Here is a 16724-nt window from a genome sequence, read left to right as displayed (position 1 = left end):
TGCACTGCATCTTAAGAGAGGTTGTAAGAGCCAGTTTAGAAATTAATGTAAGAATAAGCATTGTATCCATTAGCAGCAAAGAACAAATGAAGAAAAGGATGAATGTGCGTTTGTCGAGAAGACTTGTTACTGAGTTGTTTACTCATTCTTCTGGAATAGTATATCGTATGGAGTAAAATGACACTTACTACCTTTTGTGCTTTGCCTGTATTGGTTACTCCTTTTGGAATAATTGTTTTATTTTAATAAATAGTGGATTAATGTAGACAGATATATATTTTAACAATAACAACAATACCTTACCAAGACATTGGAGGAAAATGGTCAATTTGACCTGGGTTCCTTTGTTGTGAAAAGATTTTCTTTGTTTTCGATTTTCTTTTTGTCAAATTGAGCTACGGAAGAAGGTATTTAATTTATTTTATCTTTCAAATGTTATGTTATTTTCAAAGCTTTATTCATTTTGTTTATTACAGAATTCAAAGGGCCATAAGTTACCACATTCACTTTTTTTTTCATTACCCACAGAGATAAGTGGATTTCTGCTACATATTTTGTATACCTTTGTTAAAAGCCATAGAAATAGGTTTCTTAAAGTGTTGATAGAACTGTTTTAAAAAAATTACATGCTCCTAATGCTGGGTTTAACATAAATGTGCTGATGGTAAATGTAAGCAGCAGTCAAAAAGAACAAAATTAATCCACAGAAGTTTGCGCATGAGAAGAATCCAGTGTTGCTTTATTTCTTTTCACTAGATGGCCTCTACAAGACCAGTTTTATTTAAGAAATGTAAATGCGACATCACACCAAGAAAAACAATGTCACATTCTCATAAAGCGCTCTTGGCATGAACGAACAGCAACATTGACAATAAATTAAATGTTGGCAAACAAATTAAAAACTTTGAACAAAAAAATAATCAGGATTGCATATTAAACAAGACAAAGAGAAAATGTACTTGGCACAAATTAAATAAACTTAAGTCCTTTTCAGATTGAGTGAACCTACTCTGTCCATTGCTTTGTGAATCTGATTGTCCTTCACAGTTAGCATTGAATATGTTTGTGTTCTGTACAAAATAAACACAGATGGCTAATGAAACCAAAATAATTAATTTCAACAAACTGTCAGGACTAGATATCTCACTTTCTCTGTACCTTTACCTTCATAGTCACATCCAAGGTGGCATTTTGGTGCATATTTTTGTACTTAACAAAAACTGCTGGTATATGTGCAAGAAACTATTTGCCACAATGTAGAGCCAATATGCACATAGTGGAGGACAAGTATTCTAAAAGTTACCAGTGATTTCTGATTTGCGTTCAGTACAGGTGCTTCATAAATTTTTAAATAAAGACAATAAAGATATTAAAGACACTTTGGTATTTTGTAGGCCGTAATGTGCTAAATTATGCACTGATGAGTGCAATGCACAATAAACACATCTTCATTAAAAGACCCAGTCTTGTTCTCGATTTATCTGTGTAGTCATGATTTTAGTGATGCCAGGACACTCATCACACACAAATATTGTGTCACAATGGTACACTTGTATTTGACCCGTGACTGCAGTCCAGTGGGATCTGCCTAGTGATGATGATTATGATGAGCAGTACATAAATAAAAGTGTTTTTAAAAATAGGCTAACAAAAATGTGAAGTAACAGAACACTTTTACAAAAAGCCAATTGGCCTTTTCTGTTTTTTTTAAACAGGATGATCCTTCTCTCTCAGAAAGTAAGTCTTCTCCTGTTATAGACTAAATCCTTCTGTCTTTGTTCTTTGTCTGTCTCAGTCTGTCTCAGCAGGGCATATGCAGTGCAACACTAACCTCTCCAATCTTGACTCCCCAATGCAAAGAGAAAAGAAAAGAATGAAAAAAAAAACAAAAAAACACAATGCAATGTAGTCTACACCCATATAAAAATAAATCAATTGCAAACATGGAAAGATACATCTCATATATACAATAAACTCCTATATAAAATAGCTTTTATATACATATAGACAACAGACAACAATACAATACAATAATTGAAATTGTAGAATGTACACCTGAACAGTTAAGACAGGTGAGAGGTACTGAAGTGTATGGCTTGATTGGGAAAAATTCACAATATTTACACTTTAACTTTACACCCTTTTCATATTTTCAACTTCCCTGGAATGAAAAGGCATCGAGAGGGCCCCATGATTCACTGTTCATTTCCATTCACTCAGATAAGGCTATCTTTTCAAGAATTGGTCCACGGTGACTATTGAGCCTCATATTAATTTGCACAATCCAATGCAATCTCAGCTCTTCTTCTGTGATATTTGATAGGAGCTGAAAGTACGAGTCTTGAAACCAGTTGTGAAGCTTTTAATCACAGAAGATCTTATAAAAGGAGAATAATTGGACAGTTTAAAAAAAAGATCGACAACAAAAACATTTTTAAAAAAACACCAGTTATTTGAATTCTGCAATGCCCAGGAAGACCCAGACTTTCTGCTATTCCTCACAAAAGGATCAAACAGTTGGACATCCATTTGACTTCCATAAGGATTAGATTCCAACGTACTCCAGTGTGTAATCTCAGACAGCCTTGTTTTGGTGCTGACATTAATTCCGTGGGTCCTTGAGGCATATCTATAGTATATTTGTCTATTGCAAGGCTGAATGGTCTAATAAGCGAAGTCATGAACCTTCTTCAGAAGAAGTCCTTCAGTAGTGTTCTTATGGAGGTTCAGCACATGATGGAAACTCCTTCAACAGTGACCAACTGACCAGTGGTGGGATCATAAGTCCCGGCCAGGTAGTAGAGGTCAGGGGATGTACTGTTCGGCTTCTGATTATGAGTCAGACACTCATACTCCTCCCTGCTCACCACCTGGCACTTATGAGAGATTGTCTGGACATCGTTCTCATCTTCATGACATGACTGGTAAAGGGCATGCTGGGTAGATAACAAAAAGGGTTAGCTGCATCATAATAATTATCAAGTGCATAAAGATTAATGTCATTTGAAAAGTTCCAGTTATCACAAAAATTTACTTTACAATCACAACTTACCTTGCCATCTCGAAGTCTCTTGCCTAGCTTGGTTTCCTCAGGGTGGTAAAACCATTTAACTTTGACTACCATTCTGGAAGTCCAGGATTCCCATAAATTCTCAATTTGACCCACATATGGGAGGTTAGGGCGTCCAGCCGAGAGGAACACAGCACAATCTCCAACTCTCATTGTGTCTCCGCCTCGCACAATGGCCTTGTAGAAAAGCTTCCGGGCCTTGCCCTTTAGACCTCGCCTCTGGAAAACCAGACAAAATAGCAAATTGTCTTTCATGCAAATCATCATTATTGGCATTTCTTGACCTCAAGCTTTTCATGTTTAATGAATTGAGTTGAAAGAAAATAACGCTTTTCTTCATGAGATAACCTGATTCATGCAGTAAAAAGGTGGATGAACTCTTCCCACCTGTGTAGGGTTTCCTGACCACCTCCACATTTGGCGGCCTGCCAGGAAAGCAGACATTTTAGGCCTTGGAATAAATGTGTCATCTGGAAGTATCCTAGGTTTCTTAACAAATTCCTTAGTCAGTTTAGAGCTGGAATTCATGCACTCTTTTCTTTTCAGGGACTTGCTGTTAGAGACCAGATCAGTAAGGCCTCCTTTGGCACTTGAAACCGCCACAGCTTTGGCAACAAAGGAGTGCTGTCGAGGTCTTGAGGAAGTAGAAGGTTCAGATGGCTGCAGAAGCCCCTGGTGGGAGGACAGACAACTCTGCAGCATCAGTGCTGAACTGTCCTCGTCCTCCGAGCTGTAGGATGAATCATTGTCAGATGAACACAAACTGGAACTTGAGAGAGAGCCTGAAGAGGAGGAGCTTGAAGAACCAGATGAGGAGGAGGAGACAGAGAGGCGAGAAAGAAAACGACTAGCTGTCCTGAGTCCTCCTGTGGCTGCAACCAGTGCAGCCCTCCTCCTCTCTTCCTCTTCTTCATCATCATCCAGATCGGAGTAGGAACTGTGACAGTCTCTGTGAGAGCTAAAGCCCAAGTCACCATAATCCTCCAAACGCAGAGAAGGTGAAGGCTTCCTTTGTGGTGTGGTTCCTTTCAAGCGAAGTTCTACCCTGGAGGCACCACCTTTTTTGTTGTCTTTAACAAGCAGGACTGGGTGAGAGTATGCCTCTGTCCTGGGCATACCACTCACACTGGAAGATCCACCTCGCAACAGCAGAGCCTTGCTGTTCTTTGTCTTGGGAGAGGTCACTCCTTCATGATCTAATTTGACCAGGAACTCTTGTCCAGACTTCCTTCCCTTAGGCGTAACATGCTCATCTTGCCTGCGCTTGTCTGCGTATAGCCCACTTCTGGCACCAAGAGACAAACCTGGACCTGCTCCTGTAGATTGAGTACAGAAGGAGGAATAGCCATTTGCAATGCTTCTAAAGGAATCCACCTCAAAGGAGCTGCTGCTGAAAAGGCCTTTGGTTGGGAGGGAAGATGGTGAGTGGGTCTGAGGCAATGAGAACAAGGTATCTTCCTTCCCTCTTATGACCTTCCTGGGTGCCCCATTGAACTGAAACAGATTATCAGATGTTCTCTTCCGGGAGTTAGCCAGTGAACCCCAACCAAGGAAAGGTGGAGGATTTTTATTGGCATTTTCAGCCTGCTGCTGCTTTTGTTTTTTCCCAGAGCCTTTTGGTCTCCCTAGAACGAAGAAAAAAAAAGTCATATAAGTTCATATGTTGTAGCAATAGGATTTCATGGTGTTTTTTTTTTTTTTGTTTGCATAATCTATGCACAATATTAGAAAACAAGTTATTTTTTTTATAATTACAGTAAAGCACTTTCTTTTTTAGCTGAACTGCTTCATATAATTGAAGCTAGCTATGCAAGCTGAAGATTTGCTATGACAATACATAATTAATGGAGATCCTGTTACTCAAGAAAATATTTTTTTCCGTTTCCGTACATTTTTACAGCTGTTCTTAATTTTCACCTGGTTTTCTTTTAATGACAGTTAGATTTTGGGTGTTGGATATAGTATTGGTGGAGCTGAGTCTGTCAGAAGTTCTGTCACTGATGGGGGCCTGCTCCAAACTGGAACTTCTCTTGGCTGTTGTTCCACTAGGTACCAGCAGGGCAGGAGATGACTCCCCACCTTAAATACAAAAGTAAGATACTGTAAGGCATTTTTAGCATTTGGTTAAAGACAGACAGTACTCTGGCACATGAAATCTTAAATTCCCAGTCATGCAGGAAGGAGGCACCCACAGCTAATCTGGTATCCTGGAGGCAGAAGCCGGATGTTTTGGAGTGAAATCCTTCCTCGGTCCCCATCATCAAACTCAACCATCACTCCTCCTTGCTTCCCCTCATCAGATGAACCACCTGTAAGAGGGGGAAATGCACTTGCATGAGCACTAAATACTGACTCTGTGTGCATGCAGTTGAATGTGGATTCAATCCCTCACCTCTGTGAACATAGCCTGGGTACAAGCACCGTGAGCGCTCGCTCCAATAAGCACACACCCTGGTTCCTTCACTGAGCATACTCTCAGACTCTGGACGTATATCAAGGACCTGGAAACCAGACCCAAACATAATTAAGATTCATTACAGGTTGTACACAATGCACACATACACAGACATGCATGCGTACATGCACTCACACACACACTTACACACAGAATGAGAGCAATGGAGCATTGTGAATGGGCAGCCACTGTGCCACGTTTCCAAGCGGCACTTATCTCATGCCAATGTGCCAGTCAGAGCTGAAAAGAACGGAAGCCATGATGCAGTAAATCCTGACTTGCTGAGTAATACTAAAGAGGGCCTGAATAGAGGGCTTGTGATTGCAGGTTGCCAGATCCTCCCTCCAACAATGCAGGCAGCCCCAGCATCCGCCGCTCACTGGGGGCTCTTTCAGGTTGCTTTCATTTACTGTTGCCATGGCAAGGGACTCTTTGACTGATGAGGTGTGGATGCGGGTGTGTGGTTGGGAGAGTGGGATCAGTGAAAATCGGGGTATTGGTGTCACAGTCAAATAAATGACTTTTTAGCGAAGTTTGAGATGCCAAAGTGGAAGTATGGTGTAATTAGAAGCAGCTGCTATGTCATGGGTGTTTAGATAAAAGAAATGTTTCGGGAGGTGTAAAAATGTCAGCAGAGTAAAAAACCGGGCTGCAAAGGCCTTTAAGTAAAAAAAAGACTTTTTTTTTTTTTCAAAATCAACTTTTATCATGTGAGCCAGCTTAGATTGATAGAGAGACAGAAAGTGGACTCGTGCACAGGTGGAATAATTATGTATGAACAGTTAAACAGCATAGTTAAGAGAAATGCTTATTTGAATGCAAATACAAACAGAATACAATTAATTAAAAAAGATCAGCATTTTTGGTAAGGCTGAGTCTTTCAGAAATTAAGACAGGGGGCTTTACCACCACCGACAGCAATAACGTTCTTTTGGACTCTCTGCTCTACAGCAGACATTGAGATGCAAACTCACAAATGCAAATTAAAATATACCATACAAAGAAAAAAAATGAAACATAAGAGATCATTATATGTTGCCACTCTATCTTGTCCTATTGTCTGATGAGTTCAAATTCTTTCAGAAATCGTAGACACTGCTGTCTCGAGGCTAAAGTCTAACCATCCATCTTGTTACCAGCACACAGTTCTCTAATACTGTTGTATCTCTGATGGTGTTACCAATACACATGGTATAGGTGACTTGTGCACCTGTGAAGACACCATCAATACTTGAGTAATAAGTACAGCTTTCAGAGCGAGGAAGGCCTTGCTTTCAGTGAAACAACATTTGACATTATAACAGCATGGCTCCATACAGAGAGTCTGGGTTCTAAACCAGCCTGATGCAGTCTAAACATATTAAAAATATTTGGAGCATGATGGGGGAAAAAAAATCAACTAAATGATAATAATAATAAAACTCCCAAAACATAATAATCATAAAATAAAAATTAACAAAGAAATAAAATATAGGTAAATGTTATTTTCAATTAAATTAAACAATGCGGTTTGTTTGGTTCCATCGTAAGTGGAATTATTATGAACCTGGGCTCTCTTAATGTACGTTAACTTTGAACATATGTTTCTAGAAATGTGAACAATACATAATCTTTCACATTTCCTCACAATATTTACGGAGTATTTTATCTTGAATTGAAACCATTTAGGGCCTGGAGTTCCTCAGGGCTGCACTTGACTGTAACATCAGGATATTCACTTAAAACTCATGAAATTTGTTTGGAAAATTGGGTTATGATATGTTCCCTATTACAATACAGTAAGATTTACCAAATGAATACTTTATCCTTTATAACTACTTGTGAAATATGAACCCAAAACCACTTAAGTTGAAGTCCCTGTATAGTTCTATGACCTCAAAAAAACAACTTTCCTTTCCCCTGTGAGAATTACAGCAAAAGAAAGAAATCCAAAGTGCTAACAAGCCAGCTAAACTCTGCTCTACTCTTCTAGATTACCCGTGTTTGGAAACACCAGTGTGTGCAAACATAATGCCCTGTGTTCTGTTTGGCAGTATTGAAAAATTATTATCACATTTGGACAAGATATGTCTATGACACCATAGCATGGGTGACCCAGTGCACAGAGACTAAAATAATAAATAAAATAATGTTCATGTCATCTTTTGTTTCAAATTCAAAATAACTAGAAATGCAGAAAAGGTAGAAAGTGGATGTTTGGGTTGTTTTTTATAAGAAATGGAAGTGATGTGATCATACGAGAGGTGATTTGTAATGTAACAAACACTATTTCAGTCTAGTGAGTTAAACTTACAGCCTCCCGTAGCAGTTGTTCCAATGAATAGATTCTTGGTCGGTTTCCTCTTTCACCATCGATAACGATGCTAAAGCTAAAGGAAAAAGCACAGCAGAGAGAAAAAGATGTGGTTATTTTCAGAGGCTAGTATTATGCTTGCTTAACTCCCATGTCACATGTTACTCACATTGCTGTTGCTATAGCATCTCTTTGCTGCCTGAGCCAGAGGAGCAATATTGATACTCAAAGCTCAGTAAGGAATAATGTAGTATTTGTTATGTAAGTAAAAAGACACAAAGGAAGATAAAATTTGCTGCTTGTGCGGCCATGAAAAGTTTCTGTTTTTGCAATTGGCCCCAGGAAACCTTGTATACATGATTGATATTTGAATGGATGCATTATCCTCCAACTCATCACTTGGATTTTATATCCTTCAGCTGCTTTATAGATGCCAATTTTCGCAAGGTTTACAGTGTTTTGCATATAATAAATAGGTCGTCTTCATAATGTTTAAAAGACTGAATAGCCCATTGTTGAGCTCTGCTTGTATATGAACACATATAACCTTACTAATGAATAAAATAGGCACCCATAAGTAATTGAAAGATCACCCTTACTCTTCACTTACATGTCTGGGATCTCCAGAGTGTGGACCCTGGCTGCGTATAGAAGCTCATCCTCCTTGGAGATCAGCACCTTCAGTCCATCAGTTAAGAGTTCTTTGGCCAATACACAGTTAGGAACTGCATAGAACAGAGCAGACACCAATGGAATCTTAAACATCACCAAAACAATCTGCTTCTTAAGTTTTGGTACAGGAAACAGTTTATTTAGTTTTTCTTTTTACCGTCTGAGCATTTGTTGTTGTACGAGTGTCTACTGTCCTCCTCTTCTTCTGAGAAGCTGCTGCCGTCCATCTGAAAGCCTTCGTCAGCTGCAAAGCTCTCCAGCAGACGACTCACTGCTCGTCCCTTTGACTGGAGAACGTAACAAAAGGGACAGACGGAGAGATAAATGGATGTGAGGTGGATTAAAGGTGAATGGGGAGGTAGAAAATCTGATATAGATAGACGTTAACAATCTGACTCAATATAGAATAACATTACATCAGAAAATTTCCATATTTTAGATGCTGTTTAGTGATTTGGGGGTGACTCATACCTGTTGGTCTTTGCCTCTTCGCCCGCTGTTTCCCTCATCACTCTGTGGAGACACGGCTCCTATTGACCAGCTTCTCCTCTAGGAAAGTTAACATGAGAATGAAGAAGATGAGTGATGAATCTGACACACTTTAGTTATTGTAACAGCATATTCAGGGGAAGCATTATGGGGGCAGTTTGTGTACACATAATTGAAAAATACATATTCATTTGATTTATCTATGAATTCATTTTAAGCCAAAATCTTCCACAGCAGACCCATTTCTACCTTTGTCATTGTTCTTCAGTGTTCTGTTTTGTGATTCTTAGATAATATAAACAGCATTAATATATCAATTCCAGTACATGTAAGAAATGATCCTACCTTTGTGATGGCCCCTCTCAGCATGGTGTTCTTGCGTGTCGCCCTCTTCAACCTTTCACTGGTGGTCGGGAATGTGGCCAGTCCCATGTTCCTCCTGTGGCGGCTGCCTCTTGTCCCAAGGCTGCCCCACCGGGGTTCCTTAGGCCTGGGTCCGCATGTCCTTCTCACTCCTTCAGGCCGTTGGTGTTGGTGGTTTTTGACTGCAGTTGCCATGCTCAGCCTACAGGTGGGCTTCTTCCTTACTTTGACTTCCCCCTCTACTCCAGGCAGACACTGAGAGCCTGTGTGGTTCAATCAGAAAAACAGATTTAGACCAAACGAGAAAGGAGGACAAGCACAAAACAGATGCTTCCCATGAAGATGTGGGGCAACTTTGTTGACTTATAAATCATTTCAAAGGACAGTCTCACCATAAAGCTCCTGTCTCTTCTTTTTGTTCCTTGCTTTCTGGTTGGCCTCCAGTTTAACGATGGATGAGGGACTGGGGCCCGTCATGGAGGAGTTAGAAGTGACGTCTCTGGGGGGTCGGGTTCTGTAATCTTGACCGTCATCTGTCTCATAACTGCCTTCCTCTTCTTCATCTTCTAATGGTGATAGCAAAGATTAGGTGTTTTCTTGTAAACTTGCATGGCTTATCGAACAGCTCTTTAAGTCATTACTAACAAGTAGAGATCTTCAACTTATTCCCAGTCATTTCACAGGCACCTCATTATCATTTAAGTTCAGCGTTTAACGGTTCATAGAGATGATGTATGAAGTGCTTTGCTACAGTGGTATTTCCTGGTGTGAACCCACATGTTACTGTGAGCTTGTGTGCTTGGGAAAGTCAGAGTGAGTTTATGTGTATGTTTGTCACTGGAGCTCTTTGACCCAGTCTGCGAGTCTCCAGGGCTGTCAAAGTCTCTCACAGCCAAGTGTCCACAGCTGTGGCTGCACATCTAAACCAGACCAGCCAACAAGGCCAATTGCTGAGGTGTAAGATGTTCATGAACACGCCAGTCTGTTACAAGACATTCATCAACACCTTTTCAATCACCTCTGGTTGGATTTAGAATGATTTACAAGTTAAGAAAATGAGTACTGAATTTTAAGGTCTATTGTGAAGAGTATACTTGATTCATTCCCTCCTCGGATATGTATGGCATTTTATATCTCTTTATTCTTTTGCTTGAAATCTCTGAAGTGCTGTTTATGCACCGCAGCACATGTGCAAATGTTTTCCGGAGCATTTTATTCTGTTTCATCTCTTCAGCCACCAAGATCACCTTATGAAGGTGGCTTTTGTCTAACCAAGCTAAAACACAACTAGCCAATCAATTACTTTATCTCTAGTTAACTTCACTTTGTAAAACAAGGAACCCAAAAAAATCAGCAGGAACACAGGGGAACTTCTAAACTTAAAGTTCAAAGGTCAAGACCATGAATAATTACCAGAAGTACTTTCCACTTTGCTAACTTGTTTTTTTTGGTGCATCCTATCTCTGACTCAGCAATAATTTCAATTCAAATCTTTAGCTCCTCATTGTAGCCTTTTCACACATGCCTTTCAAGTAGGGACTGATGTTCCTTGTTGTGGGTGGTCTAAGTTGATTTGCTGCTGATTCACCTATGAGCTCTCATTGAGATAGTAACAGAGGTGAATAGGCTTTGTGTTTCAGGGTGATGTGATGACGATGTTACCCACAAAGCCAGCTTGACGTATGTAAGCACACACCAATGCGAAGCCGAGCCTACTCGTTTTGGCATTTTTGAATTACCACAGAGGAACAGCAGGGGGTATGTTTGATATCCACATTAGTATTCACTGACTCACCTTGGTCAGAGGAGTCACTCTCAGCTGAAGAGCTCCCTTCCTCCTCTGTTGCTTCCTGCCTCTGGCTACGAGGAACTTTTCCTCTTGGTTGGCTCAGGTGGGAGGAACCCTGTGCCAGGGTGGTGGATCCTTTTTTACTTCCACGACGCACAAGTCCTGTCCAATTTTCTTGGGGGACACTTTCCACACTGGCTGCTGAGAAGTTTGCAATATCAAGCAAAAATTAAGCATATTTTTCTAAAAATGTCACCATTGTGAACTTAATAACCACGAAAGCAATCAGTACAGTAACTGGCAGTAAATACCTGTGTCACTTTGTCCACTAGACTCTCGCCTGGATTCAGCTTTGACTGTTCCCTGGCTTCTGTGCTCATGCTTGGCATTGGAGTTGCAGGGGAAAACGTCTTTGTCCCTTGAGCCTGTTCCTGAGAAATTCTTTTTAACCTGGGCCTTCTGTTTGAGCTGAGCCACATCACCAGCCAGCTTGGAGCTGAGCACGCTGTGAAGACTGCTTTTTCTGCAGCCCTGTGCTTTTATCTGCTGCTACAGAGAAAGATGAGAGAGACAGAGAAAGCCAGTTACACACCCGGTTATGGCAGCAACAAAAGCCTCAGAATGTTAGAGGAAGAGGTCCCTCATTTGCACACACACAGAGAAGAAAAAAGAATTGTAGAAGCCCCAATGAAAAAATATTCATATAGAGAGCACAGGATTCAACTCCTAAGGTAGTACCTAATTAGAAATAGTGTGCAACAAAGGAATATATCAAATGGAAAAAAACAAAGAGCAGCCTCTTTCATTTCAAGTTATAGGACAAAAGCGAGCAGGACAAGGGGACCCTGACCTGTGTGCTGCTGAGTCGCTCAAAGCCTCGACTGGACAGCCTCTTCTTCCTTCTCTGGCTGTCTCCACCTCCTCCTAGGTCCTCGGGCAACAAGCCAAGCCCCACCCCCACCGACCTGCCAGTCAAAACAAGAGAGAGGCATTTATCAGAAAAGAATGGTGGTGGTTTGAAAGAAAAAGTGGGGGTAGGACATCATAGGAGAAAAACAGAGTTGAGTCACCTCTCTGTGGGATCTAATAACTGTCCTTTCTCTGTCTGCTGAACAGAGTGACAAAAAAAGGACAAAGAGGGCTCAGTGTCTGAGCCACACACTTGAAAAATTGGGATCTAACAAGAAGCCTGGGACTGTCTGAGGGCGGTGATGTATAAGAGGCATTAATGCCTTATCAAGGGAGTGTGTCTGTGGCCTGAGAGGCACTGCACTTGCTCTGAAGGATACTGTGAATGTTTTGAAGGCATTTAATTTGTATTCAGCTGTATTGTTTTTTCTCCACAAGTTGCCTTTTCATATCACTATGGCACACTCTTTCCCCTACACTGAGCAGCATCACAGGCAGACCACTCCAAACGCCCTTGAATTTCCCTCTGGAAGCCTGCCCGTAGACCACACAGGCATGAGCCAGGCCATACTCAAACAAAAGATTAACTTCCCCTCTTGCAGTGTGCATACGGCTGCGGAAATCAGTCACATATACAGAGTGGGGCAGAGTTTGTGAAGTAGATACATACGGCATATTTAAAATTCAGTTTGTTCATTCAACTCATATTGTTCCATATATGGTGCTGTAACCAGATATTGTTCAGATCAAATGTGTGTATGCTCAATTGTTTATGTGTGATTTTTCAGAGTTTGAAAAAAAGCATGTGAATGTAGAGGGTGTAATATATGTATCACTCATAATCTCATATCAGGGTGGGCCTACATGCACCTACAATACACTGGAAAGAAAAAAAAAAAGAAGGAAGGTGATTGTCAGGCAGTGGGACAGGCTGCCCACTGACAGACTGAGTGACAGAGGTGCCAGTGAAGTGTGAGCTGTCCCTGTAAGGCAGATCCCGCCGTGGCTTGCCTTCCTCTGCTGACAAACGCAATGTGACAGAGTCTCTCCTCTCTGTGGGGTGTTTGGTGGGGTTGAGCGTACAGTGACTAATTAAACAGAATTGATTTGTAGAGTTTGCTGGCAAGCAGTATTCCCACCTCCCCCCTCAAAAATCAAAGCAGCGCCACAAAGGACCACATTGCTCAAAGGAATAACGGAGGCATGCACAAAAACAAACAATGCCTGGGTAAATGCACACACAGCTGCATCTTTACATAATTACAGAGACATATATAACAAGCAGAGAAGCTTGAATGCATCTCTCACTCAGACACTGCCACAAACTCCTGGTGGTTCAAGCAAACTAAAGTAAGGATAGAGATGCTAAATGGTTTGGCTGTCTGCTGCTGAACTCCATCTGTGCAAAAGCATCAGTGTCTTGTATCAGCATGAGTGACAGGTGCGGTATATGCTTTTATAGAACCCTGCGATGCAACACAACATGGGGCTAATCAGTCCTTTGTCTGCTCGCTGCTCGGCTCTCTTGCGCACTTCACAAACACACACACACACACACACACACACATCCTAAACAATAGAGAGATCAACCTAAGAATAAAAATTTGGAACAGAAGAGAAAGACACAACCATTTACTGTACTCTGGCCTGTACAAACATTCCATCACCTCCCATCCACCGCACTTCACTGCAAGGACCGGGCCCGTTACCCTTTCATTCGGGTGTCATTGTCACCCAGCATAAGCATCCCCACCTTGATCAGTGTATGGCGAGCAGGCAGGGGTACATGGGTGGAAGGAGAGTGGAGGTGACATCGCAGAGGGGCTGCTGGGAAAATTGGGGATTGTTGCCCAGAAACCACAGTGCGAAAGAAGTGTGAAGAGAACATGGAGAAAAAGCAAATGTCACGAGGTGACATGTAGCAACCAAAGCCTTTCTGAACCCTGATGACAAGACGAGTTGAAGCCTAACAGTAATCCCTAGAACCCTCCTTGTTTATTAGTCCCTAGTATCAAATGGCAATATATATATATATATATAAAAACATATATGAGGAAAGAGTTATAGATCCTTGTTTTGTAATGTCCTTCACTCTGCCCTGCTGCTCTTTTAAACACACATGGCAATTGAGTTAAAGCTCCAAATGTAAGCTTATCTTTGATTGCCTGGACTTTCTCAGTATCACGGTATCTTTTGGACCTTTGGTGACCCTGTGGGGCCATAATGGAAAAGTTGTACCTCAGTCCTGCTGCTGGGAAAGACACAGGAGAATTCATTGTACTCTAACAACATCCTCTCCTCGTCACCCAGCCTCCAGCTTCCCCTAAACCAAGCCCAGTAAAGCTTACAATGAACTATGAACTATGAAGTGGTGCCACTGAGATATTAGGCTAAAATTAAACATAATGAGAGAATTTATAAGCATATGTAGTCCATAAATCAAGTTTAAATGCCAGCCAACACAACTTATACTATTAACACCAGTGTTATTAGGTTAGAAAGAATTTAAGTAATCTTCCTGGAATGGCTCATCAGTTCTCCCTTTTCTTGTTTATGCCAGTGAGAAGCAGTCCCAGTATGCCGTGGTACAGAGGGGCTTATCATGCAGGACTGGACTACAGCCAGCCAGCGGAGATGAGCTGACTGATACTCACTTGACTTTTCTTTGGCTCTCAGTTGAGGACACTGGACCTGTGCTGAGGGTGGGTCTCCGCTTCCTCGGCCGTCCTGGCCCTCGCCGTGCTGGGCTGCGGGGAGTTTCCTCCTTCCTGCATGCACAATAAGATTTAAACACAAAAGCAGGCAAAAGAACTTAATGATACAAACTTAACAATGTGTTTGAACTTAAAAGGCAGTAACTGTAGAGTATTGAAAGGGGTTCACTCTCAAACTAAAAACATGTATTTAGTTTGGACATTTTGAATAGAAAACTCATGTAATTTGGGGTACAGGAAGATATGGTCACACTCACTGATGATCATGCTTTCTCTGAAGTTTTGCCAGCTCCTTTTGCTTCTCTTTGTAGCGACGCTGTATGTCAGCCAACTTCATGCGCATAGCAAGCTCAGGACCATCCATTGTTTCCATGCTACCTTTGGCTGGACATACCTGAAGTATACAAAGTAAGAAAGTTACTGTGCTAATATTAAAAGCAAAGTAGATCATTTCAAGCAAAAATTGATCTTCACTCTGCAATATCTTTATCTATCTATTCAATAAAAAGTCAGTAAACCCCTTTGCGATCTTTAGCTTTTGAAGGATCAAGATGGGCACAAAATAGCTGTGTCTTACTGGCTCATTACGAGGTGCCCAGCTGCACTTTCTACGTAAATTGAAGATCCTCCGAGCTGGAAAATGTCGCTCTGAACCCATACTGCCGCCTTCCTGGGATCCCAACTCCAAGGCACGGGCTGTGGCCAAGGTAGCAAGACTATGGAGGTCAAACATGAGAAGCTCATCCTCTGTAGGGAACAAATGAAAAACACTTATTTACTTCAAACTTTCTTTTTACATGCTCAATTTACAGATACAGATGCCACCGAACAAAATATTCCTCATCAGGTAGATGAAGTGACATGGTTTCATGTTAAATTCTAAATGGAATAAGTTGTAAATATATGTTAATGAAGAAAGGTTTTAGGTGAAAATTGTTTGCATTAAGCCAGTTCGAGGAGACAGCAGCATATCTGCTACATCAATATGGACTCAACAGATGCTGCTACATCTGTGGTCATCTCAGCCAAGCGCTTCTTATGTATCTGATTTTGGCACTGTTTGGACAATCTGCTATTAATAGACTGAGCTACAGGCTGAATAGCAGAGATTGCAGTCTAGTGAGAAACATGACATATTGTTTACAAAGTGGTGTTGCTTTACATCTTAACATTAATAATAATCCTCTCAGTTGTTCTTGGTGTAGCGAAATCTATTGTTGTGAAACCGACACACGAGTTTCCTGAATTGTCAACAGTATCGCGTCAAGAAGACAACATCACTTACTCTGGAATCAAATGATACTGTTTTTTAGAACCCTCTTTTGGGATCAGTTAAATACATTAGGATGCTGTGGTAAACACAAAACATCCTTTTGCATGAATAAAAAAGCACATGGAGCTTTGAAAAACGCTTTTGAAGAAAGCTTTTAAAGGCACTTTGAAACAATGAGGTCTAATTAACCAGGCAATGCTCCAGGGTGCTGAAAACATCCACTGCTTTTGTGATTACAAACCAACTTTTGGTTACGTGTTGTGTTTGGGAGAGAGGGAAGCAAATTGTCTCCTTTTTTGAGTCAAACAGCTGCAGGATGAAGAGACTGCAAGAAGGTCTCTCAGCTGGACATTACAGAGAAAAGAAAAAGAAAGATGTACACCCTTTATTAGTTGTTCACCACTGTCCCCTGCCTCTTCTCTCTCTCTCTCCTGAGACCTCTGCATCTTTAGTACAGTCCTTAGGAAATAAAAGTGCTTTTAACATGCCTAAGAAGAGCAACGACAGACAGGCATGCAGACAGGCTCTCTGGGGACATGTTAGAATCCACCAGAGGCTCTTGAGACCAGCAGGAAGAGAGGAGTATCTAGGAGGGAACAGAGAACGACAAAGGCAAGGCCTGGGGGTGGGGGGTGGAGTGGTGGGAATGTGTCTCAGTGGAAAGAGATACGGATGAACTATATGACTATATTGCTTT

General features: G+C 41.2%; 1 protein-coding gene across 6 annotated transcripts in view; it reads right to left on the bottom strand.

Moving 5' to 3' along the window:
* Positions 1-722: 722 nt before the first annotated feature.
* Positions 723-16724, bottom strand: part of bahcc1a (BAH domain and coiled-coil containing 1a) — a 62217-nt gene continuing 46215 nt past the window's right edge. For 3 of the 6 annotated variants that reach the window (XM_075453179.1, XM_075453181.1, XM_075453180.1), the window contains exons 12-29: positions 15332-15501; positions 15012-15148; positions 14695-14808; positions 11982-12096; positions 11443-11680; positions 11138-11332; positions 9735-9908; positions 9325-9605; positions 8962-9039; positions 8648-8777; positions 8429-8543; positions 7819-7894; positions 5463-5571; positions 5263-5379; positions 4988-5149; positions 3458-4695; positions 3053-3289; positions 723-2936 (exon numbers count right to left, since the gene is read on the bottom strand). In XM_075453179.1, the coding sequence (XP_075309294.1) occupies positions 2727-2936; positions 3053-3289; positions 3458-4695; positions 4988-5149; positions 5263-5379; positions 5463-5571; positions 7819-7894; positions 8429-8543; positions 8648-8777; positions 8962-9039; positions 9325-9605; positions 9735-9908; positions 11138-11332; positions 11443-11680; positions 11982-12096; positions 14695-14808; positions 15012-15148; positions 15332-15501 (3896 nt within the window). In that variant the 3' untranslated portion in view covers positions 723-2726. The remainder of the gene's footprint in view (positions 2937-3052; positions 3290-3457; positions 4696-4987; positions 5150-5262; positions 5380-5462; positions 5572-7818; positions 7895-8428; positions 8544-8647; positions 8778-8961; positions 9040-9324; positions 9606-9734; positions 9909-11137; positions 11333-11442; positions 11681-11981; positions 12097-14694; positions 14809-15011; positions 15149-15331; positions 15502-16724) is intronic. The other 3 variants (XM_075453184.1, XM_075453183.1, XM_075453182.1) reach the window with 3 other exon arrangements.

This window comes from Odontesthes bonariensis, chromosome 21 (assembly GCF_027942865.1).
Source record: "Odontesthes bonariensis isolate fOdoBon6 chromosome 21, fOdoBon6.hap1, whole genome shotgun sequence".
In the NCBI taxonomy this organism is placed as follows: Eukaryota; Metazoa; Chordata; class Actinopteri; order Atheriniformes; family Atherinopsidae; genus Odontesthes; species Odontesthes bonariensis.
The sequence above is the reverse complement of the archived record's forward strand: the minus strand, read 5'-3'. Positions and strand labels throughout refer to the sequence as shown.